Here is a 24,717-nt window from a genome sequence, read left to right on the forward strand (position 1 = left end):
AAAGTGGTCCAGCATGAAGGGAGAGTGGGATCTCTTTATAAAAGTGGTCCAGCATGAAGGGAGAGTGGGATCTCTTTATAAAAGTGGTCCAGCATGAAGGGAGAGTGGAATCTCTTTATAAAAGTGGTCCAGCATGAAGGGAGAGTGGAATCTCTTTATAAAAGTGGTCCAGCATGAAGGGAGAGTGGGATCTCTTTATAAAAGTGGTCCAGCATGAAGGGAGAGTGGAATCCCTTTATAAAAGTGGTCCAGCATGAAGGGAGAGTGGGATCTCTTTATAAAAGTGGTCCAGCATGAAGGGAGAGTGGAATCCCTTTATAAAAGTGGTCCAGCATGAAGGGAGAGTGGAATCCCTTTATAAAAGTGGTCCAGCATGAAGGGAGAGTGGGATCTCTTTATAAAAGTGGTCCAGCATGAAGGGAGAGTGGAATCCCTTTATAAAAGTGGTCCAGCATGAAGGGAGAGTGGAATCTCTTTATAAAAGTGGTCCAGCATGAAGGGAGAGTGGGATCTCTTTATAAAAGTGGTCCAGCATGAAGGGAGAGTGGAATCTCTTTATAAAAGTGGTCCAGCATGAAGGGAGAGTGGAATCTCTTTATAAAAGTGGTCCAGCATGAAGGGAGAGTGGGATCTCTTTATAAAAGTGGTCCAGCATGAAGGGAGAGTGGCAGACGCTAAACAATGCTGAAATGTAATCCTCCATCCACTAAAAGTGAAAGTATTGTGTGCTGATCGGCTCTGTGTCGGCCAGTCGGTGGACGCTCGACCAAAGAACTAGATACTGGACCAGTTGAGACGAAGAACTCGTCCAGGGTCAATTGGACACAGAGGAGAAGTGTCCATGTGGGAACATCCTGAAGTCTGTGTTTCCATCTCATTGTTCTTCAGGTGATAGTCAGGGCCGATCAGAGTCACCGTGATATAAAAACACCTGCTGACGACCCTGACTATCACTCCCTGACCAACCTCGGTATTAATGTCTCGCTCTCTCAGGACGTGTGTGTGTGTGTGTGTGTGTGTGTGTGTGTGTGTGTGTGTGTGTGTGTGTGTGTGTGTGTGTGTGTGTGTGTGTGTGTGTGTGTGTGTGTGTGTGTGTGTGTGTGTGTGTGTGTGTGTGGTGTGTGTGTGTGTGTGTGTGTGTGTGTGTGTGTGTGTGTGTGTGTGTGTGTGTGTGTGTGTGTGTGTGTGTGTGTGTGTGTGTGTGTGTGTGTGTGTGTGTGTGTGTGTGTGTGTGTGTGTGTGTGTGTGTGTGTGTGTGTGTGTGTGTGTGTGTGTGTGTGTGTGTGTGTGTGTGTGTGTGTGTGTGTGTGTGTGTGTGTGTGTGTGTGTGTGTGTGTGTGTGTGTGTGTGTGTGTGTGTGTGTGTGTGTGTGTGTGGTGTTGTTCACTCCCGGTGTTTCTGTCCTCAGACATGTGAGCAGCAGTGACCGGGTGGGTAAACCGTACCGAGGAGTGAAGCCCGTCTTCAGCATCGGGGATGAAGAGGAGTACGACACAGGTACAGGAATCTCACCATCTCTTGGCATTCTGTCCTTTGAAAAACCTCCTGAGCCTCTGACCTCATTTCAGATGAGATCGACAGCTCGTCGATGTCCGACGACGACAGGAAGGAGATCGTGAACATCCAGACGTGGATCAACAAACCGGACGTGAAGCACCACATCCCCTGCAGCGAGGTGAAGGAGACCGGACACATGTTCCCCAGGTGAGACAACGTGTCCCCCGGGTGAGAGGACAACGTGTCCCCCGGGTGAGACGACGACGTGTCCCCCGGGTGAGAGGACGACGTGTCCCCCGGGTGAGAGGACAACGTGTCGCTCCGGGTGAGACGACGACGTGTCGCCCGGGTGAGACGACGACGTTGTCCCCCGGGTGAGACGACGACGTGTCCCCCCCGGGTGAGACGACGACGTGTCCCCCGGGTGAGACGACGACGTGTCCCCCGGGTGAGACGACGACGTGTCGCCCGGGTGAGACGACGACGTTGGTCCCCCCGGGTGAGGGACGACGACGTGTCCCCCGGGTGAGAGGACAACGTGTCCCCCGGGTGAGACGACGACGTGTCCCCCGGGTGAGACGACGACGTGTCGCCCGGGTGAGACGACGACGTGTCCCCCGGGTGAGACGACGACGTGTCCCCCGGGTGAGACGACGACGTGTCCCCCGGGTGAGACGACGACGTGTCCCCCCCGGGTGACGACGACGTGTCCCCCGGGTGAGAGGACGACGTGTCCCCCGGGTTGAGACGACGACGTGTCCCCCGGGTGAGACGACGACGTGTCCCCCGGGTGAGACGACGACGTGTCCCCCGGGTGAGACGACGACGTGTCCCCCGGGTGAGACGACGACGTGTCCCCCGGGTGAGAGGACGACGTGTCCCCCGGGTGAGACGACGACGTGTCCCCGGGTGAGACGACGACGTGTCGCCCGGGTGAGACGACGACGTGTCGCCCGGGTTGAGACGACGACGTGTCCCCCGGGTGAGAGGACGACGTGTCCCCCGGGTGAGAGGACGACGTGTCCCCCGGGTGAGACGACGACGTGTCGCCCGGGTGAGACGACGACGTGTCGCCCGGGTGAGACGACGACGTGTCCCCCGGGTGAGACGACGACGTGTCCCCGGGTGAGACGACGACGTGTCCCCCCCGGGTGAGACGACGACGTGTCCCCCGGGTGAGACGACGACGTGTCGCCCGGGTGAGGCGACGACGTGTCGCCCGGGTGAGACGCCGACGTGTCCCCCGGGTGAGACGACGACGTGTCCCCCGGGTGAGACGACGACGTGTCCCCCGGGTGAGACGACGACGTGTCCCCCGGGTGAGACGACGACGTGTCCCCCCCGGGTGACGACGACGACGTGTCCCCCCCGGGTGAGACGACGACGTGTCGCCCGGGTGAGAGGACGACGTGTCCCCCGGGTGAGACGACGACGTGTCCCCCGGGTGAGACGACGACGTGTCCCCCGGGTGAGAGGACGACGTGTCCCCCGGGTGAGACGACGACGTGTCCCCCGGGTGAGACGACGACGTGTCCCCCGGGTGAGACGACGACGTGTCCCCCGGGTGAGACGACGACGTGTCCCCCGGGTGAGACGACGACGTGTCCCCCGGGTGAGAGGACGACGTGTCCCCCGGGTGAGAGGACGACGTGTCCCCCGGGTGAGACGACGACGTGTCCCCCGGGTGAGACGACGACGTGTCCCCCGGGTGAGATGACGACGTGTCCCCCGGGTGAGACGACGACGTGTCCCCCGGTTGACGACGTGTCCCCCGGGTGAGACGACGACGTGTCCCCCGGGTGAGACGACGACGTGTCGCCCGGGTGAGACGACGACGTGTCCCCCGGGTGAGACGACGACGTGTCCCCCCCGGGTGAGATGACGTGTCCCCCAGATGGTCCTGGTCCGTCTAAAGCAGTGCTTCTCAAAGTGTGGTCCGCACTCTCGCAGGAATATCTCCGCAAAGGACGGAGTTTCAGTTTCACGATAGAGCAACACCTTCCTCACGTGTTGCCACTTGTTTGTACCATTTTCAGGCGATTTGTGATCTGTTCTAGAAAAACTGTGTTTTTTAGGATTTCAAGAAGCGTATAAAACAAACAATGGATGTCTTTGATGAACATGTGTCCACGCTGAAAGTAGATTTAGATGTTAGGAGTTGGATAGAGATGAGACTCCATCCAATGAAGCATTGCATGAAGTCTGTTGATGATCAGAGGCTTGTTTCAAGGTGTTTCAAAATGAAGGGCGGCTCCGGCCGTCAGCGGGCCGTTCTGTGAATCTCCAGAACACACAGATGGCCAGTCCGCCCTGCGTTCCACCGGGTCGCCGCGGGGCAGACGGACCCGGTGGAACGCAGGGTCTACCGCGTTTAGGAACCGTTAAGCAGAACCAAAATGGTGTATTTTGTACGGGTACCCAGCATTTTCTTATCGGTTCTCATCTGGAACCGAGTTTCGGTTCCCAACCCTAGTCGTACTACATGCGGTGTATTTTGCATATCTCTCAGTAGCCAACGATCTGTAATAAATGTAGTCTACATTTCATAAGAGGTGTAAAACCTGAGCATTTAAAAATCGCATTTGAACTAAATGCTGATATAATCTGTATTGTTGATTTAATGTGTGAACGAGGCGATGTAGAGAAGGCTAAGCTGTCATTATTAGGCTGTACTGTTGGAGTGGTGAGCAGGCCTATGTTTCCGGATATTTGTGGAGTCAGGGGGTCCGTGAGTGTTTGTTTATTGGTTGTCCTTGGTATGACAACGTTTGAGAAACACTGATCTAAAGTAACAGACAGAGAATCAGCACTTTGGAAACAGGGCTGAAACAGAGGGGATTGTGGGTAATGCTGCAATGATCTGTTTGGTGTTTCAGCCAATCAGAGACAGGCTCTGGATATATCTGAGACCTGTGATATACTGATGAAGAGGAGGATAACAGGGGACCTTGAGCAGTGGAGGAGCATCAGAGTAGTCAGTAACAGCTGTTTCCTGTGTCCTGCAGCCACCTGCTGGTCACCGCCTCCCACATGTACTGCCTGCGGGAGATCGCCTCCAGGAAAGGGTTCTCCTACATCCAGTCCCGACAGGCTCTGAACTCAGTGGTGAAGATCACGTCCAAAAAGAAGCACCCTGAACTCATCACCTTCAAGTTCGGCAGCAACAACTCAGCGGGAGTGGAGATCTCTGCCGTGGAGAGGTGTGTGTGTGTGTGTGTGTGTGTGTGTGTGTGTGTGTGTGTGTGTGTGTGTGTGTGTGTGTGTGTGTGTGTGTGTGTGTGTGTGTGTGTGTGTGTGTGTGTGTGTGTGTGTGTGTGTGTGTGTGTGTGTGTGTGTGTGTGTGTGTGTGTGTGTGTGTGTGTGTGTGTGTGTGTGTGTGTGTGTGTGTGTGTGTGTGTGTGTGTGTGTGTGTGTGTGTGTGTGTGTGTGTGTGTGTGTGTGTGTGTGTGTGTGTGTGTGTGTGTGTGTGTGTGTGTGTGTGTGTGTGTGTGTGTGTGTGTGTGTGTGTGTGTGTGGACTCTTTATTCATGTGGTCATCTGTTCTCTCCTCTCAGATATGTAATACCGAACGCCGGCGACGCCACGAAGGTGATCAAGCAGCAGATCATGAAGGTGCTGGACGCTCTGGAGAGCTCATAGAGAGGGGGGGGGGGCTCCAGCTGGACACTAACTGTTAGAGGAGGAGGAGAGTCTGTCCTCCTGCAGAGAGACTATGTGTGAGGACACACTGTGTGTGTGTGTGAAGACACACGGAGTGTGTGTGGTGCTCCGCTGTCATCAAACATCTCACACTAACTTAAAAACCTCCGTCATGGTTTCCTTTGATCAAACATCTCCTTCTGAACACCTTGACCCCTGGCCGACCTCTGGAGCTCCTCCGTCAGGTCTCTCTGCTTCCTCTCAGACCTGAGGCCTCTGTGTTTGGGTCTGGAAGTTAGAGAACTGTAAACACACGGATCCTCCAGAAACCTACAGTAATGTTCCTGTTAGCTGTAGTGATATGTATTCCTCTGTATCACACGTGTTGCTCCAGACTGTGTTACTGTATTCATCAGGTGTCGTATCAGACAAGGCCCACATTTCTGTAATAACACACACCTGGAATATCTGGAAGAATAAATAGCACTGCAGCTAAAAGGACAAACACTTACTCCTGATGTTGGAGAGCCTTTTCCCATTCCTCCTCTCCTACAGCAGATTGAGATTCCCCCAACACAAATGGCTTGAGGGTGTGTGTGTGTGTGTGTGTGTGTATGTATATCTATGCACACACACACACGTACAGTAGGATGTGTAAACTGCTCTGAAGACCTTTGAGAGGTTTCCTGAATATTCAGTGGTTCCTTTTTTTCCAGAGCAGGAAGTCTTTAACGGTTCAGATCAGTTTGTCTCTGCTGTGTTAATACATATGGTGTGTGTGTGTGTGTGTGTGTGGGGGGGGGGGGGTTATATCAAAGAATTCAGAAATGGCAAAAATATTCTACATTTCTTTGAGATTATATATTCCAAAATTCATGAGAAAAAATCTTAAATATTGTATATTTCTTTTTTCTCGTATAAATTACAAATTTGACGGAAAAAACAATCAGGAATATTAAAATGTTTCCTTTAAATTTCAGATAATTTTTCTGACGTTTTTCTTGTAAATCTTAAGTTATTATTCAAAAGGGAACAAAAATCAAATTTACGGGGAAAAAAAATTCTTATTCTTATTTTGGGATTTATGAGTTTTTCGTCGTCAAAACCTTTGAGTTATATTTCCAAACCCTTGCTCTCTGTAACTGAACGTCACCCCTCCTCTGACTCCGTCTCATATTGATTGATTCCCCCTCGGCCCTAATGCACCTTCATGACTCTCTGCTTCCTCACATCTCATAGCAGCCTCTGACTCTTTCTCTTCCATCAGTTAAATAATACCTGGTGAAGGTGAATGAAATGACCTGCTGAGGAGAATGTCTGTCACACAGCTGGGTAGAGACAGTTTGTAAAAAGTCCTTATAAATATATATATATCTCTGTTCTCTGTCCATGTATTAATACTAGCTTTAGTGTGCTTGCCACTGTTGCCTTCGGCCTCATAACGCGCCTCTTCATCGGACTCTTCCTCGCTTCATCTTACTTATGTGTCCTTTGTGTGGAGATGTGTAGGCTTTACCTTCCTGATGTCCGTCTGGAACTCAAAGGGGAGAGAAATAAAGGTCTGTCCCCTTGAGACCCTCAGAAAGTGGATCCTCACTCTTCAGAGCGTTCCCCCTACCCACGCATCGTCTGTGATATTCCAGTATCCACAGGCAGAGCAAATGCAACACGTCTCCAGTGTCATCTGCACCTTCCTGTACTGCTTTCATCTTCTAAGCCTTTCTGTTTCTAATAAATGGAGATTATTACACTGTGTGGAAGAGTTTCATTCATACAGCATGATGTGTCCATCAGCAGGAGAGCACTCTTTAAAGTAGAGACACTACATACTGATACACACCTGAACATCAGCAGGAGAGGACTCTTTAAAGTAGAGACACTACATACTGATATACACCTGAACATCAGCAGGAGAGGACTCTTTAAAGTAGAGACACTACATACTGATATACACCTGAACATCAGCAGGAGAGGACTCTTTAAAGTAGAGACACTACATACTGATATACACCTGAACATCAGCAGGAGAGGACTCTTTAAAGTAGAGACACTACATACTGATATACACCTGAACATCAGCAGGAGAGGACTCTTTAAAGTAGAGACACTACATACTGATACACACCTGAACATCAGCAGGAGAGCACTCTTTAAAGTAGAGACACTACATACTGATACACACCTGAACATCAGCAGAAGAGGACTCTTTAAAGTAGAGACACTACATACTGATATACACCTGAACATCAGCAGGAGAGCACTCTTTAAAGTAGAGACACTACATACTGATACACACCTGAACATCAGCAGGAGAGGACTCTTTAAAGTAGAGACACTACATACTGATACACACCTGAACATCAGCAGGAGAGGACTCTTTAAAGTAGAGACACTACATGCTGATACACACCTGATCATCAGCAGGAGAGGACTCTTTAAAGTAGAGACACTACATACTGATACACACCTGAACATCAGCAGGAGAGGACTCTTTAAAGTAGAGACACTACATGCTGATACACACCTGAACATCAGCAGGAGAGGACTCTTTAAAGTAGAGACACTACATACTGATATACACCTGAACATCAGCAGGAGAGGACTCTTTAAAGTAGATACACTACACACTGATATACACCTGAACATCAGCAGGAGAGGACTCTTTAAAGTAGATACACTACACACTGATATACACCTGAACATCAGCAGGAGAGGACTCTTTAAAGTAGACACTACATACTGATATACACCTGAACATCAGCAGGAGAGGACTCTTTAAAGTATAGACACTACATACTGATATACACCTGAACATCAGCAGGAGAGGACTCTTTAAAGTGACGCTCAGAGGAGAGGATTTCTCAGTTCTCGAAACGCCTGTTAGTTTCTACTCTAAAAATACAATAATCCCGGGTTATTTGACTGGTTCTAGATTGTACAGAGGTTCCCTGAACGCCTCACAGCGAGCAGGGAGACAGACACCGCCAGCTAAGCTCCTCCAGGCTGTTGTTAAGAATTAAGAAAAGTTATTTTAAATGTAAAAGTTGTAATTGAAATGCACTGAGGACAGCTAGTGTGCTCCACAGAATGAACAGCTGCAGAATATCTGTGATGAAAAAGGAGAACTTTCGGGAGAAACTCGGGACGCCATTCCTCCCAAATGAGCAACTGTCCGGTGAGTCAGCATTTAGTTAGCATTCAGTTAGCTTGTTTTTGCTACTCCACCGTTAGAAATATGTTCCTTAAAGTGTTTGAATGTGTTTATGAAACATTGACATGTTAAATACTTGCCAACGCTTTCGATTTCTGAGGTCTCAAGGTTGGCAAGTATGGTTAAAAACCAGTTGTGATATGATTACTGTTTGTAATATTAAGCGTATTGGCCGCTAAATGGTGTAAGCTAATTGCAGCTAAGCTAAGGGTGATTATGCTAGTTGCGGTTATGCTAATAGTGGCTAAGCTAAATGCGGGGCTTTGTGGCCGTTGCAAACCCGCGAAAGCGTTGTGAGACTTGAACACCGTTATAAGCTAATGTTCAGTTATTTGAACTGTATGTTTGCGAAATTGTGGAGTCTATTTTTATATAACATTACTAGAGTGATTCTTATTATTACATTATATGCTTATTGTGCTCATGAGAGTTTTAGCTTGCAATAGAAATGTAGCAAGGTCAGGTGCAGACACTGTAAGACAGGGGTTACCAACCTTTTTTAGGGTGAGGGCTACTTTTACTCTTTCTTTTGTTTTTTGCAGTGTATGTATTTAGCACATTTTAACATTATGATATGCTGACCTTTAACCTTTGTGTCTGTTTGGGTCTGTGGGACCCCTTTGCAGGGTTTACTAAAAGAACATGTTACATGCACTTTGTATTATTTTAACCTGCTTTATTTGGGGATGGACCTCACCTCCTCTAGGGGGGTCCTCACCTCCTCTAGGGGGGTCCTCACCTCCTCTAGGGGGGACCTCACCTCCTCTAGGGGGGTCCTCACCTCCTCTAGGGGGGACCTCACCTCCTCTAGGGGGGTCCTCACCTCCTCTAGGGGGGTCCTCACCTCCTCTAGGGGGGAACCTCACCTCCTCTTTTGGGGCCTCGCCTGCTCTAGGGGGGTCCTCACCTCCTCTAGGGGGGTCCTCACCTCCTCTAGGGGGGACCTCACCTCCTCTAGGGGGGTCCTCACCTCCTCTAGGGGGGACCTCACCTCCTCTAGGGGGGACCTCACCTCCTCTAGGGGGGACTTCACCTCCTCTTGGGGGGACTTCACCTCCTCTTTTGGGGCCTCGCCTGCTCTAGGGGGGACTTCACCTCCTCTGGGGGGACTTCACCTCCTCTTTTGGGGCCTCGCCTGCTCTAGGGGGGACCTCACCTCCTCTAGGGGGGACTTCACCTCCTCTGGGGGGACTTCACCTCCTCTTTTGGGGCCTCGCCTGCTCTAGGGGGGACCTCACCTCCTCTAGGGGGGACTTCACCTCCTCTGGGGGGACTTCACCTCCTCTTTTGGGGCCTCACCTGCTCTAGGGGGGTCCTCACCTCCTCTAGGGGGGACTTCACCTCCTCTAGGGGGGTCCTCGCCTCCTCTAGGGGGGACTTCACCTCCTCTAGGGGGGTCCTCACCTCCTCTAGGGGGAGCCTCACCTCCTCTTTTGGGGCCTCGCCTGCTCTAGGGGGGACTTCATCTCCTCTAGGGGGGACTTCACCTCCTCTAGGGGGGTCCTCACCTCCTCTAGGGGGAGCCTCACCTCCTCTTTTGGGGCCTCGCCTGCTCTAGGGGGGACTTCACCTCCTCTAGGGGGGACCTCACCTCCTCTTTTGGGACCTCACCTCCTCTAGGGGTAGGGGGGTCCTCACCTGCTCTAGGGGGGTCCTCACCTGCTCTAGGGGGGGCCTCACCTGCTCTAGGGGGGGCCTCACCTCCTCTAGGGGGTCCGGGCATCAATCTGCTGCACTTTCAGAGCAACATGAATGTTTGGAAACAGCTCTCAACAGATGAAAGAGAGCTGTTTCCTTTCAATAATCCAAACGTCTTTAGAATATGATCAAAACCAACAACCAATCATTTCAACTGGTTTATTCTGTTCTTATGTTACCTAGTTAGCATTCTTTCTTTTTATTTATGCATATTTGACTAATCACTCCTTTAAAACAGTTTTTTGTTTTTTTTACTGTCCTGCCTACACATTGGAATGATTTCTTACTTTATCTATATTAAATAGATAAAGGTGTGCTCTCCCTAGCTCTCTCCCTTGCTCGCTCTCGCTCGCTCTCTCTCTCTCCCTCTCTCTTTCTCTCCCTCCCTCACTCCCTAGCTAGCTCTCTCGCTCTCTCTCTAGCTCTCTCCCTCGCTCGCTTTCGCTCGCTCTCTCTCTCTCCCTCTCTCTTTCTCTCCCTCCCTCACTCCCTAGCTAGCTCTCTCGCTCTCTCTCTCTCTCTCCCTCTCCCTAGCTGTCTCCCTTGCTCGCTCTCTCGCTCGCTCTCTCCCTCTCTCTTTCTCTCCCTCTCTCTTTCTCTCCCTCCCTCCCTCGCTCCCTAGCTAGCTCTCTCGCTCTCTCCCTCTCCCTAGCTCTCTCCCTCCCTCTCTCCCTAGCTCTCTCTCTCTCCCTCTCTCTCTCTCTCCCTCTCTCTTTCTCTCCCTCCCTCACTCCCTAGCTAGCTCTCTCGCTCTCTCTCTCTCCCTCTCCCTAGCTCTCTCGCTCTCTCTCTCTCCCTCTCCCTAGCTAGCTCTCTCTCTCCCTCTCTCTAGCTCTCTCCCTCCCTCTCTCTCTCCCTCTCTCCCTAGCTCTCTCCCTCCCTCTCTCCCTAGCTCTCTCTCTCTCCCTAGCTAGCTCGCTCTCTCTCCCTCCCTCCCTCCCTAGCTCCCTCTCTCTCTCCCTCCCTAGCTCGCTCTCTGTCTCGCTCGCTCACAGAGGCTGTGTGCTCCTCCGTGGCGATGACGGCTTGCATTAAAAAATTATAGTAAACATATTTGTAAAGTGGGGGGACACAAACGGGATTTCGAAAAGAGCGGGGGACATGCCCCCCCCCCCCTGTCCCCAGTGGAGATTACGCCATGCAATATGCAAGTTGCAACACACAGAGTGAAGCTCTGCCCCTCATGTGCTGTATAGGCTGCATGACTGTTCAGCGGGGCTGATGTGTAGATTCTGCCAGAAGGGAAATCAGCGGGGAGGTGCCACATTGCTTTTCTTCCCGACTGCAACGCTGGTCCCGCAAATCAAGCAAGAACGTGATTGGTCGATATTCATTGTGGGGGTGGGGGGAGGAGGGGTGTTAGATAGATATAGAGTTGTAGTAAGTAGATAGAGTTCGCTATGATTTAGGTTTCCTTTATGCATAGGGTAGATTCTTTCAATTACATTTCCTTTTTTGTTTTGTGTATTTTATACATTTTGGATTTGCTTGGCGAGCTATTTTTAGAACATGCCCCGCGGGCGACTAAGTGCCCGCGGTCACCGTGTTGGCTACCCCTGCTGTAAGAAGACAAAGAGTTATTGAGGCTCTGGCCTTGGCCGTGTGTGTGTGTGAGCTTCGAGCCCACGCAAAACTGGGATCCAGCATAATGAAGGATTCCACTTTCTACGTAGAAACTTCAGCAAAACAAATTACGTAGGATAGCGTGACTAGAGGAGGAAGGGACCTTACAGGCCGACCAAAGTCTAAACCACGGTCCTCCCCATCTAGTCTCAACCAATCATAAATGTACGGGCAGAGCCCTGTGCAATAAAATGTATTGTCACACGAGGTTCGGGGCTTTTTCCGGAAATAGAGTTACAGATTACAGCTTTGCTGCCTGTGATTTCTGTAACCTGACAGAGTCCTTGGCCAAGTGTAATATATATTTAGTTTGTCTTTCCTGGAATAAAAGAACACAACAACATGAAGAGGGAAATAGACCATTTTGTTCACACCTGTTATCTTAGTCAGTCTGAGATGTGTTTCATGTTGCGTTGATGCAGATGTAATTGTTGTATATTAGTAAAGATTTAGTTTCACAGTAGCTTGCAGTTGTGTTCACGCCATAGAATGTATATATAAATGGACGTAGTGTCCGTGACGTCACCCATAGGATTCTGCAGAGTTGCCGTGAAGCCCTTAGTAGGCGGAGTCGGCCACTAACGGCTTGACAGCAACGTCAGAGTCTAATCCCGCCTGCTCCAAATAAGGGCAAAGAGGCGGAGCCGAGGCGGGACCTGCTGCCTCCGAACTGGAAGTAAACAGAGCTAGCTCAGGCTAAGAAGCTAAGCTAACATGAAATACATACCAAGTTACTGCTAACAGTGTAGTTCCCCTATATAAACGTTACATTCATAATCAAATGAGACAATCTGCAAGAGAATTAGCTATATTTTGTTATTCTTAATGCTTGTCATTCACACGTTGAGAAAAGACGGACTCCACCGCCCGGACCTAACGGAGCCGCAGTGGGCTAGCTCCGGGACGCCGGCTGGAGCTAGCCCCCTGCGGCTCCGTTAGCTCCGGCGGCCACCACTGGGATAATCGGGTCCCCTATTAACATTTGCTCCCGTTTAGCATTATGGGCGTCATAGCCATAGACTATAAAAGTCTTACCCAAGGCTGAATCATAAACTAAAATGTATATGTATGCATAAAGGGTTACGTCCTTAGCTGGCTAATAAGTAACAAGCTAAGCTACCAAGCACACAAACACCTGCGAACGGGGTTAACATGTATAATATTATCATTTTAGACTTCTTGGAAGTTCTGTTAGTACATTCAAGCGCACAGCACGACATTTTAATTGTCTGGTATTTGTAACAATATTCCCTAAAAGGCACGATCACCACGAACACGGCTAAAGCTAAAGGGTCAAGTACAGTGCTATGACTAACTAACGTTGTAGCCTCTATGGTTGTAGCCTAGCAGAGTGGACAAGTTGCTGTTAGCTGACAGTGAGGCATGTACGTGTCCATCAAAGTGACCACGCCCTAATTTATGCAAAAACTTTAAGACCTAATATAAATAAAAGGGTCGTGTTAGAAAACAATTCACTCACAGATTCATAATCATGAAGGTGGAATCTAACTATATCGATAATAATATGTATTGCATCCATGGGTAGAAACATGTTTTTTTCTGCTGTAAAGTCGGGCATGTTAACATGGGGGTCTATGGAAATGGCTCCTTTCTGCAGCCAGTCCCTAGCGGCCCATGTATGAACTGCAGTGTGTGGCACTTCCGTATTGGCGTCCCGGCTGTTCCCCAGAGTTTGCCGCTTGGTTCACGCCTGCACTGGCGAGGAGGCGGGGCTTATCTCCTGTAGATATTACTGTAGATACCAACTACAACAAAGTGGACATATTTTTTATTTACTTTGAGAAAAATGTTTGTCCATTGAATGATACATTTTATTTCAAGATGGTTCATTTTGAGAGAAACAAACGCCTTATTTTATTTTGTACATTCGGTGGGTAATTGTATTTTCTCTGATCTTTATGTTTTGATTTACAAATACATTATTTTTCTACTTTCCTAAGTGGTTGTCCTGTTTGTCATTGTGCCTTTGCCGATGTGTTACTGTATATACTCTAATGCAGGGGTGCCCAACCTTTTTTGAACCGAGAGCTAATTTTAAAGTTTCCAGTCTGCCGAGATCTACCAGTCCAATTAGAGAGGCGTTACTGACAGCCTACTACCAGGTGAATACACACTTCTACTTGTATAAAACTGACCTTTGTACGATTAATACTTCATAAAATACTGCAGATCCTTTATTTTACCTCTTTCTAATCTACACACATACAAGTATTTAACTGAAGTTACACAACAGTGTTGTTGATACAGAGTTGGAGTTTATCCACACGTCACTACAGTGGGTCATGTATTCAAGAAGCATTGAACCGTGCTGCCTCATATGACTCAGGGAGAAAGAAAAGACTCTGAACCCTTTCTTTGCCATTATATAAAATAGTGTTGCTACAAAAGTATAAATGAGGCTTACTAAAAAAGACTACATTAATAGAATCAAACCCTTTTTTTGTTGCATTTTAGTCGAGTATAAAAAGAAATGCCTTTTAAAATAGGAAGCAAGCAACACTAGTTTCTTAATTGATAATAGACTATAATCAATTTAAGTTTGCATTCTCATACCATTTTGTACAATAATTATAATGAATAAGTTCAAACAAACTAAAACTTACAGCTGATTAATAACGGTATCTAACTTGAGTTTTTATTATATCAAAAACCTGTTGAAATGCTTCTGTTATTTTTACTGCCCCCCAAAGCGCGTCGGCAGCCTCCAGGAATGCTTCTTTCACAACTTCGCCGTCTTTGAAAGACTTCATGTGTTTCTCAAGAACGTGACTGACACGATAAGATGCTCTGGTAGCAGCCTTGCTCTTGTTGTTGGGCCTGGTGAAAATGGACTGCTGTGCATTTAGCTGTCCTTTCAGGCCCCTCCCCTTTTGGAGCGTAGGGCAGAATTAGGAGGGAATTCCGTCTCGTAGCGTTTGTGCACTGTTTTGAAATGCCGCTCCTAAATTACCCTTCTTCGATAAAGCCACGCTCGCATTGCAGATGAGACAGATGGACTTTGAATTGGAATAGATACAAAAATAATGATCCTCCCACTCGGAGTGACAATTATATATTTTGGGCTTTTTTGCTTCTGCCATAATTGCGGTCTTGTGTGTGTGCGGACTGGCACTCCTGTTGACACGGACAACATCAGCGAACTAGTGCCCACTGCCCACCAGCCACGCCCCGACACATGGGGTCACGCCGGCCAATCACAAAGCTTTGATGCGTTCAAGTGCATTATTCTGGCACAGGAAGATTATGTTATCGGACATTAACGATAAAACTGAATATTGTTGTTCTATTTTTGGACACATCTCGCAATCGACTGGGAATCTCCCCGCGATCGACCGGTTGGGCACCCCTGGTATAGGGCGTACAGACGGAGCCGTTTGACCCCCCAGAGCGCTCCGTTTGCAGATCTATGCACCTTGTCGTTTTTATTTCTCATACTGATATTCTGAACAATCTGTGCTGTTGTATTTGCTGTAAAGTGTCTCCACTGTAGGCTAATTTTATTATATGTTCAGCACTTTGGCTCCACCAAACATCGTTTATAAATGTGCTATATAAATAAAACTTGATACACAAATAATCATCCTCCCACTCGGAGTGAGAATGATATATTTGGGGCTTTTTTGCTTCTGCGGTCTTGTGTGTGTGTGCGGACTGTCACTCCTGTTGACACGGACAACGTCAGCGAACTAGTGCACAGCCCACTGCCCACCAGCCACGCCCCGACACATGGGGTCACGCCGATCGCGATCGACTGGTTGGGCACCCCTGCTCTAATGGTAGCATAATGCAGGCTAGGGCAGACTATCCCTTTAAGAGAGAGAGAAGTACAGAGAGAGAGAGAGAGAGAAGTTTCTGGAAGTTAAGGAGCAGCAGTATAACAAAGTCACAAATATAAACAACAGCCTCCCAAGAACATTGCATGTTGGATTTATATATATATTTAATTTAATAGATAAAATGGGGAACAAATCAATTCACAGTTAACCGAGAGACTTAAATGCCTACACACTTTAACTTAAGTAATATTTAGATGCAGCATGTTTACTGGGTTATTTTCACACTGTTGAATTATTACTTTTTTTTATTTTACTGAAAATAATCCCAGTTCTTGTTCAGGCTGGTTATGAAACAAAAAGAGGAGCTACAGACAGGAAGGGAAGTGAAAGTATGAAGTCAGACTCCATTTCACAGCTGGACGGAGCAGGAGAGCAACAGGGTGAGTGTTAACACCAGCATCTGCTTTCTAACACATTCATTATTTACTCTGTCAAACTGGATGTCGTGTGTGTGTGTGTGTGTGTGTGTGTGTGTGTGGTGTGTGTGTGTGTGTGTGTGTGTGTGTGTGTGTGTGTGTGTGTGTGTGTGTGTGTGTGTGTGTGTGTGTGTGTGTGTGTGTGTGTGTGTGTGTGTGTGTGTGTGTGTGTGTGTGTGTGTGTGTGTGTGTGTGTGTGTGTGTGTGTGTGTGTGTGTGTGTGTGTGTGTGTGTAGACTCTTTATTCATGTGGTCATCTGTTCTCTCCTCTCAGATATGTAATACCGAACGCCGGCGACGCCACGAAGGTGATCAAGCAGCAGATCATGAAGGTGCTGGACCTGTGTGTGTGTGGTTTATCTCTCAGACTGGAGAGAATGAGTGATTTAGAAGATGAGGAAGAGGACGGGTCTCCTGTCTCCAGCTGTGTCCGGTCTATGAGGAGACCTCCAGTCTTCAGTGATGAACCAGGACCCTCAGACACAAAGTAAGAGTTTCTGCTGTAAACTGACCTGAAGAGGATTCAGTGTTTATGTTATCGTATCATTTCAACTGTTCTTTAATGTCATGTGCACTCAAAGAAATAACTCATTGGATTAACTCAATTTTATTGTTGGCAGGTTTTCCATCCAATAAATATATGTGGCACAAACTCAAACTAATGGCATCCATGCAGTATAATGTAAATGAGTTAGTCCAACTCAAATTTTTCAAATAGAGTTTAAGTAAAATGATAACATTACCTTTATGAATTTAAATAATGCTAGTCCACCTAAATCCTATTTAATTAATTGAAAATGAAATAATGAGGTTAAATATAATTTAATAAAAATGTGTTACACATGATAGAAAACATGGTTTAGTTTTTTTTATTTTTAAATTCACATTATTCAAAACAATCCTCCATTCAATACAGTCTTTTTAAAATGAATGAATTCACACTGAAAGATGAAAAACATTTCTGAAAGATAATACCATTTTTAAAATGGCAGAGAAATGGAACTCCTATAATTAACTTACAAATCTCCCTTTGCCAAATACAATGAATACAATATAACAGGGGTATGCACTGCTCTTCTAACAGGACAATAACACATAACATAAAGAGTGCACTGCAAACACCAACATATGGAAATAGTGTTACAGTGTGTTGAAACAAATACAGAAAAGCACAGAACAAATGATTGATATAACGGCTCAATCTGCTCTGACTAGGAAACTCGTGAATAAAATGACAACAATGAACTCATGAGTCACTTCTTTTTCACATTTCAATCGAACAACTTGATCTTCAGACTTTCGATTTTACCATTCAGCTTGTGCCCATCCAGATTCATCACTACCTTCTGCATGAACTCGAAGGTGTGTTTGAGGTTGTCCGGAAAGCTCAAATCCAGGGCATAAATAAGTCCCAATAGCATGACAAACCCCACAATCACGCTGCCCAAGTTGTCCATGACTATATTGCCTTCGATGACAATTCCCACGTCCTCTGGCTGCCCATCCACATCTCTTTGAAGTGTGTATATGCCCATGACTGTGTTTGCCATGTCCCTCTTGGCATCTTCAGAGGCAGAGGCCTGAACAAAGACACAAACATACAACATATGTGTTAACTAAAACCTGAATTACTACATTTTATAGAAGCAGATTTACTTATGTGGCTCTCCTAATTGATCAAAACAGTTTTAGACTAACCCTCTGGTATCACTCAAATGTACTACCCTATTTGGCCACTCAGGATAAAAATGTCCACTTTCAAAAACTTGAATGATAAAATGATATGATACAAATATTATATTTAAATATTTTTCCCCCACACTTTTTGGGAAGTGTGGGAACATTTTTTAAATGGACAATTAGGGTAATTTGTACAGTGTATTCGAGACCGATTAGAAAAATTGAAATTCCAAAAAGTATCTAGAAAAAACACAAAATCATTATAGCCAAATCTGATGTGAAAAATTACCAATTTGGACAAAAATGTCCGAGTGATACCAGAGAAGGTTAGGACCTCCAACACAGAACTAAATTAAGCTTGTAAGAAAATGTTTACATAAATAAGTTATAAAGATATATTCCTGTATGTTCTGTTTGATTATCAACTTTATGTTATTTATTAATTCAGGTATTATTTGTTTACGTCCCTACTTAATAATGTAATTTGTTGTTATTCCTGTAGTTAATTATGCATTTACCTACTTATTTCGATATGTATTTGATTATTTATTCTTTAATAATTTATTTCCTTGTTATGTGATTATGTAATTATTCCTTTAACAATTTAGTAATTGCTGCATTCACATACCTTTTTAAACATGAATCTATTGATTAATATATTTCAGCATTTATTTATTATTTTATTTATGTATTTATTCAATTATTTATAAGTTCTTACATATGTATTCATGTCCATATTTATTTATTCATTTATAGATGTATTTATATATAAATGTAAATATTTATTTCAGCATTCATTTATTATTTGTATTTATTTCCAGATATATTCATGTTTTAATTCACATTTGTATTTATCAATTGTATTCCTATGTTAATTTATAGATGTATTTATATCTGTATAAATGTATTAATTCACTTTTTTCTATATTTATTTTAACACTTGCCCGATGAAATTACTTCTGTATCTATTTATTATTATTTTTTTATTTCTGTATTTATTCATTCTTACATATATTCATTCCTATATTAATGTATAGATTTATTTATTTCTGCATGTATTTATGATATGTGATAAGATATTTAGATGTAAGCAGGGATAGGGTTGTGTGCCATATAATTTTCTTATTATAAATGTAAGTAATGGTGGTTATAATTGTGGGTAACACTGTTAACCAATACATTGAAAACATATTGTGATAAACATACCTGATACTCCTTAAAAAAAGAGTCTGGATCCTCGTTGAGGTAGATCGCGATGCTTCGCAGGATGCACCCCCTCTTGATGTGGATGTTTTCAAACTAAAGCAGGGGCGATAAATAAAAGACAATTAAGCACAATGCATGTGCAACAGAGCAGGTAGTTTACAACGTAGAGGGCTGTATCTGTCGTGTGTGTCCCTAAGCAGGACTCCTTACACCTACATTTCCACAATAAGCTATTGCCTTAAAAACACTATAAAAGCAGACAATTTCTTAAATGTGTTCATATGATCATGGACAAAAACAATACAGTGAAAAACGAGGTTCTCTGCATTTATACTAACCGAATCTGATATTGCAAGGGCTTCCTTGATTTTGTGCCCCTTCACTCCTCCTTTGGTCTTGAAGATCTTCAAGAGCTTGTCTGAGAAGTGGTCCAGCTGCCACATGAACTTTGATTGAAGTGGTGATGTTGTGATCCTCAAAAACTCCGCATTCACCTTAAAAATATTATTAACAAGCACAATACAACCAATTGTTACTTGTTTATTAGAATCACAACCATGCAAGGATGTAGACATGAATCACAAAAGACAATAATAAAAGACTGTCAACAAATACAAATATGTACTTACTTCACTCTGCTGAAACAGAGCAGGCCATCTGCATTTGAAGTCCCCTATCAAAGGCCTTTGCTCCACAATCTCAAGGCGTCTGTGGGAGAAGGTTTTTTCCATTTTTGCTTTTATCACCACTTCATTGTCACGCTTTTTCAGTTCTGACAATAAGGCAATTCTCTCGTTCTCCAAGCTTTCTGTGGTTTCGCCTTTTGGGTGCAGAGGAATGTAGTTTACTTCAGCTTTTCTTGTTTTTTTTATGTTTGCTGCAGCTTTGCCTTGGCCTGTTTTCTTGTGCTTTAAGGAGTTCACAAGGATTTCAGGATGTCCAAGACGGCCAAGCTTTGTACGATAGTTTTGCATTTTGTACTTAAGAGACTGTTTCCACCCCCCAAATCCTGTCTTGGATCCTAGCTGCCCCAAACAAGGGTGGGCCCTCGTCAACGCTGCAGCTACCTCTTCACACTGATAGTCTTTCGGATATTTTGTGAATTTGATCATTTCTTGGGCTAGGCCATCAAGAATGACTCCTTTCAGCTTTAGGCCAGGCTGGAAGTATGTACCAGTTGTCTCAAACTCTGCATTCTTTAGATGAAGCTCAAATTCAGCCTCGTAGGTGAGCTTAGGAACCACAAAAACTGTGGGCCAGGATAACAATTGTGAGGCCTGAGCTTCAGGGGATGGATGCGGGGTTGACGTATACACCATATCATCACTGCAGCATGAGGCTATTGATGATTCAGGGATTAGAGGCTCTGAGCTTCCAGTAATTGAGGTCTTATCAAATGAGTCAACTGTGTACAAAGTGATGGAGGGCTCAATATTTGACAATATAGGAGAGTAAATTACTTTCAGTGTGCTTTTATCCTGAATTTCAGACACTGATGTAAGATTCATGAACTCGTTAAAGTCAACATCCATGTATTGCAGACGGAAGTCCTCTTTCAATTGAAGAGATGTCTTGACAAATGTGTGCAGTTCTTCAACTGTTGCTGGGATTCCCGAATCCAGGGTCAGTTTTCTAGAGTCAGACTGGTCGGCAAAGATGATGCGCAGAAGCGCCCGACCTGCCATTATGGAACACCTTTTAATCTAGAGCAGAAACAAGGTGAAAGAAACACATTAGGATTATATCAAAGATGAACATAAAAATGGTTTTACAGTTTTTGTCAGAGCCTGCTATCCAGAGCTCAGACTATTTAGGTTTAAAAATGATACTCACCTTTAACAATGATGAATCTTTTCAACATTACCATGCGCAAACTCCCAACCATGTAGTCAACAAGGGGATAGGGGTCTACCAAGTCAGCAAGCTCAATAACGGCAACCTCTGTATTGGGCGAGGCAGACAGCTCAAAAGCACCATAATGCTCTCTGTACCAAGCACATGCGTCTTTTACCAGAAAACACAACTTCTCCTTAACAATGCAAAGTTTAATGATCTCATGGAATTTAGACAGTCCATCTGCAGATCCGTGTACAATAATCATCCCCTCGCAGTAACGTATACCCAAGCTAGACACATTGTTTGCCATATGAACCTCAGTCACATCTGGGAAACTTTGTTTCAGTGTAGACACGACTCCCTCATTAAGGACATCAACAGGCAGGATTGAGACATGTGTGACCTCCAAGGATGACTTCTTGACACTGGAGGAATGTGTGTGATAGGCAAGCATGAACTGGTGTTTAGTAGCTAGTGAACGAGGTATGTTCTTAAAGCAATTGGTGTGACGAGCAACCTGCTTGAAGAAGCTATGTTTAGCCTCAAATCTCATTGTCCACAGTACAATTAGAGGCCCGAAGCAACGAATCATTTGCGGATAGTGCTCTAAAAAGTGATGTTTTGGTAAGAGCTTTACATGTGGAAAGAGTTCAAGATAGCGCTGCCTATGATCATAGATCTTGGCTTCAAGATAAGCAATGGTCTCATCTGTGTGAACAGGGGCCACAACCAACTCAACTATGTCCTTAAGATCTAGAATTAGCTGCCACGCTGGTTCATCTTCTGGTAAAATGTGCCCAATCACAAAGGGAAGCAGTCTTATTAAGGTCCAGTTTTCATGCGCATTGCCACCTATTGTGTTTCTAGATGTGAAAGAGCGTGGTATGGCATGGGGGCGATTGGTTCTGTCCCCCCATTTGTACGGAAATGTCTGAATCAATGTGTTGAGCCTTTCAAAAGTGAAGTATTTTTTGGAGATCAACAAACTCATACAACGAGCCAGTTCAACTGGTACAACACCTTCAAAAAGGTCGTGCACAATGTCAGGAGGATAACCAGTAGTTACATGAAAATGGGAAAGGTGCTCTGTTAAAACACACTGCTTTTTTACACCACAGCAAATAGTTGCATTCTCCTGAGCAGACTGGACATGAACATCATGGATGTCTCTTGTTCTCAGTTGGAAAGCACCTGACTGGACATCCTTAGTCTGAAAATCTGATTTGACTCCAATACAAAACCTGCATACTGACCCAGCTGAAAAACTCTCAACAAATCCCCCGAGCCCATGGGCTCCAAGATTGTCAGCTATAACACACTGGACAGAACCTTTAACAAACTGACCAAGCTGAGATATAAATACACCGTGCTGTTCTAATATGCTTAAGTCTTGCAAGAGAGGCTCCAACACTTTTCCATAGCCATAGGTCTTAACATCATCAGATTTGCATAGAACAGCTAAATAGATTGAGTTTAGTGTTGAATGGGAACCTGGTGGCAAATTACCCAAAACCCAATATACACCACAAAGTTTGTGTGTCTTTCGAGATGTCCCAAGAGGGTTACAAATCTCAAAATCATCAACATAAAGATTTACAGAGATTCTCAAACCTTCATCAGAAAAAAACGAATTCTGTTTATAGTACTCACCGTCTCTTACAGTTCTGTACTCTTGGGGAACAGCCAATAGCCGCTGTTGCGTTTCAATATGTTCAAGGACACCTTTATGAGAGAGCAAATGTTGCAAAGACTTTAACAGAGGGATATATTGAAATGTCCTATTCCTCTGGGCATCTAGTATGTACTCAACCGGCTCTAAAACACCAAAATGAGATGTATAGTACTGTGTACGTTTATATGCTGTAGCAAGAGGGCCATCCTTTGCAATAGCTGTGGCCAATGGACTAGAATTGCATAGAGCAGTGGAAAGCTCACCAACTACTGAATCTTCAACCTGTAGTTTATGGCTCTGTAATACATCAGAAACAATAGCTCTAGTGACAGGCAAAGATGATGTACTTAATATGTAGTGAAGTTCAGAAAGGACTTCATCAATAACTGTCTTTGGAATGTGAACAATATTTTCCAACTTCAATAAAATGCATGCAATTTTTTTCTTCGATTAAATTTGGAAGGTGTATTTCTGAAGCATCACCACAACTTAGTGTTTCATATTCCTGGTCTATATCGACAGACTCCGTTGGACCAACTGCAGAACTGTGTGACTGATCCAACTCACCACTTGTACTGACAACATTGGCTATAAAGTCTTTAAGTGAATGTTGTCTGTGTTTCCTATTTTTGTGTGTGTTGAATGTACTGTAAATGTTAGTTTTAAATGTGCATCCTAGAAACATACATGGTACAGTTTCATTATGCCTGAGATGTCCATTAATATGTTGGAAGAAATCTTTTTCTGTTAAGTCTCTACGTGAGCACACATGACACTTAAATGTAGGTAATTCTACTGGCTTTGGTGTTAGCTGTTTAGCATGAGTTTTGTATGTGTGATTTAAAAGTTTACTCCATGTGTCAAACGAACATGGGCAATCAGTATATGGACATGGATAGCGACAACTGCCCCTTAAATGTGCATGTGTCTGCCGGAAATGTTTTAACAACAAATACCTGCTAGCTAGTTCCAAACTGCAGTGTTTGCACTGCCACATGCATAACCTGAAAAAGAGAAAAAAGAGAATTAGCAATTGACACTGAACAACTGACAATGTCACAGATCAGCTTATGCAAGTAATGTGAAAGTAGCCGTGTACTTACCATAAATAAGAGGTTGCCCCAAGATGCTTGTTAATGCTGATCAAACTGCAAAAGACAACATAAATATATTAGAGGTGATTAAAATGCTTATATATTTGAATTTTCACAGACAACACATAATTGCCTAAGATTGCACAACCCAAAAAAAAAATGATAACAGATCACACTTTAAAATTAAGAGTCTAGTAGACATGTTTTATAAAGCAGGCCTACGTTTCTGCACAACTCTGGGTGCCTGCTTGTGAGTGAGGTAACCCATACAAGATTCACATATATATATTATCTCATTATTTATATTAAATATTTGGCAGTAAAAAACTAAACTCAACTGAACTCCTACAGAAACGAGTGGCTCCGCCTGTCCTCCTCTGCCTGCACTAAGGCCAGGAGAGAGATGGACAGACCTGCTGAGCTTTATGATAGAAAATGGCGGCGCTTACTGGGCTGCATGCAGGCTCTGCCTCCTATACTGTTACCTCATTCACTTGAATTACTCTTTGCATTTTTTGGTTGAATTTAAACTGAATTTCGGTGTACTGTGTTCAATGACAATAACGTTAAATCGAATGTAATATAATCTAATGATCTCCATTATCCAGTATTCAATGCTAACCGTATCTAGCAAGCTAGCTAACAAACCAGTTATCCAGCTAGCTAGCTTGCTGCTTTACCTCGTGCACTTTAATTACTCTTTGCATTTTTTGGTTGAATTTAAACTGAATTTCGGTGTACTGTGTTCAATGACAATAACGTGACATCTAATTTAATATAATCTAATGATCTCTACTATCCAGTATTCAATGCTAACCATATCTAGCAAGCTAGCTAGCTTGCTGTTTAGACCCAACTAAAAACGGAGCAAAATATAACACGGTGGTTTCAAATATTCTTGTCGATATAATGAAAAGGCATTAGGCCTACTTGGAAACAGGGAACATTCTAAACTACTAGAAAAAACAAATACTTACCAAATAATAGACTTTCCACCGTCAGTTTCCCCAGTCAGTTTCCACAGTCAGTGTTAGACAAAAGGCGGCAAATGACAGAACGGATTTTGTGCATGCGCAAAGGTGATGTGCAAAGGGGCGGTCCCAAATGAAAACAATTCATTTTGAGTTGCTCTGTCTTAAATACATTTAATAAGTGAATTGATTAATGTAATTTGTGTTACACTAATGAACTATACTTAGGTTTATTTCTTAAATAAAAATATTTAAGTAAAGTGAAACAATTATTAATGTGTCAAGTCTAAGAAGGGCTTGAATCGTTTTTTTGAGTG

The 24,717-nt window shown here is 44.6% G+C and overlaps 2 protein-coding genes and 1 long non-coding RNA gene across 9 annotated transcripts in view; 2 read left to right on the plus strand and 1 right to left on the minus strand.

The window, feature by feature from the left end:
- The window catches only part of tbc1d23 (TBC1 domain family, member 23), a gene marked incomplete at its 5' end in the record, with an annotated part of 24,392 nt that extends 17,501 nt beyond the window's left edge, over positions 1 to 6,891 (plus strand). Inside the window, 4 exon segments of the mRNA XM_034212805.1 lie at positions 1,409 to 1,497; positions 1,569 to 1,704; positions 4,503 to 4,697; positions 5,052 to 6,891. Coding sequence (XP_034068696.1) covers positions 1,409 to 1,497; positions 1,569 to 1,704; positions 4,503 to 4,697; positions 5,052 to 5,136 — 505 coding nt within the window.
- A 1,200-nt stretch (positions 6,892 to 8,091) lies between these two features.
- Positions 8,092 to 16,562, plus strand: LOC117544039. The gene is made up of 3 exons (XR_004568636.1): positions 8,092 to 8,311; positions 15,806 to 15,905; positions 16,309 to 16,562. It is a non-coding gene; the product is annotated as an uncharacterized LOC117544039 (long non-coding RNA).
- A 228-nt stretch (positions 16,563 to 16,790) lies between these two features.
- Positions 16,791 to 24,705, minus strand: LOC117544037. 7 transcript variants are annotated; one of them, XM_034212809.1, is made up of 8 exons: positions 24,407 to 24,705; positions 23,439 to 23,483; positions 23,292 to 23,339; positions 22,314 to 22,385; positions 19,457 to 20,530; positions 19,166 to 19,321; positions 18,828 to 18,920; positions 16,791 to 17,521 (listed from the first exon to the last, which is right to left on the minus strand). In XM_034212809.1, the coding sequence occupies exons 5-8, from the start codon at positions 20,510 to 20,512 to the stop codon at positions 17,213 to 17,215; spliced, it is 1,614 nt and encodes a 537-aa protein (XP_034068700.1). In that variant the 5' UTR covers positions 20,513 to 20,530; positions 22,314 to 22,385; positions 23,292 to 23,339; positions 23,439 to 23,483; positions 24,407 to 24,705; the 3' UTR covers positions 16,791 to 17,212. The 7 variants fall into 7 exon arrangements, with proteins under 7 accessions (XP_034068700.1, XP_034068701.1, XP_034068702.1 ...); XM_034212810.1 differs by lacking the exon at positions 22,314 to 22,385; XM_034212811.1 differs by lacking the exons at positions 23,439 to 23,483; positions 24,407 to 24,705 and having other exon boundaries at positions 23,292 to 23,345.
- Between the last annotated feature and the right edge of the window lie 12 nt (positions 24,706 to 24,717).

The sequence above is a fragment of the Gymnodraco acuticeps genome, unplaced genomic scaffold, assembly GCF_902827175.1.
Source record: "Gymnodraco acuticeps unplaced genomic scaffold, fGymAcu1.1, whole genome shotgun sequence".
Lineage (NCBI taxonomy): Eukaryota > Metazoa > Chordata > Actinopteri > Perciformes > Bathydraconidae > Gymnodraco > Gymnodraco acuticeps.

Bases quoted from the DNA above. Each gene is read 5' to 3' on its own strand.
- LOC117544037 (XM_034212810.1), bottom strand. From the start codon at position 20,512: ATGGCAGGTCGGGCGCTTCTGCGCATCATCTTTGCCGACCAGTCTGAC. The intron at 19,322-19,456 runs GTAAGTACATAT...AATATTTTTAAG, and splicing joins CTCTGTTTCAGCAGAGTGAA to GTGAATGCGGAGTTTTTGAG. The intron at 18,921-19,165 runs GTTAGTATAAAT...CCCCTGCTTTAG, and splicing joins CCCTTGCAATATCAGATTCG to TTTGAAAACATCCACATCAA.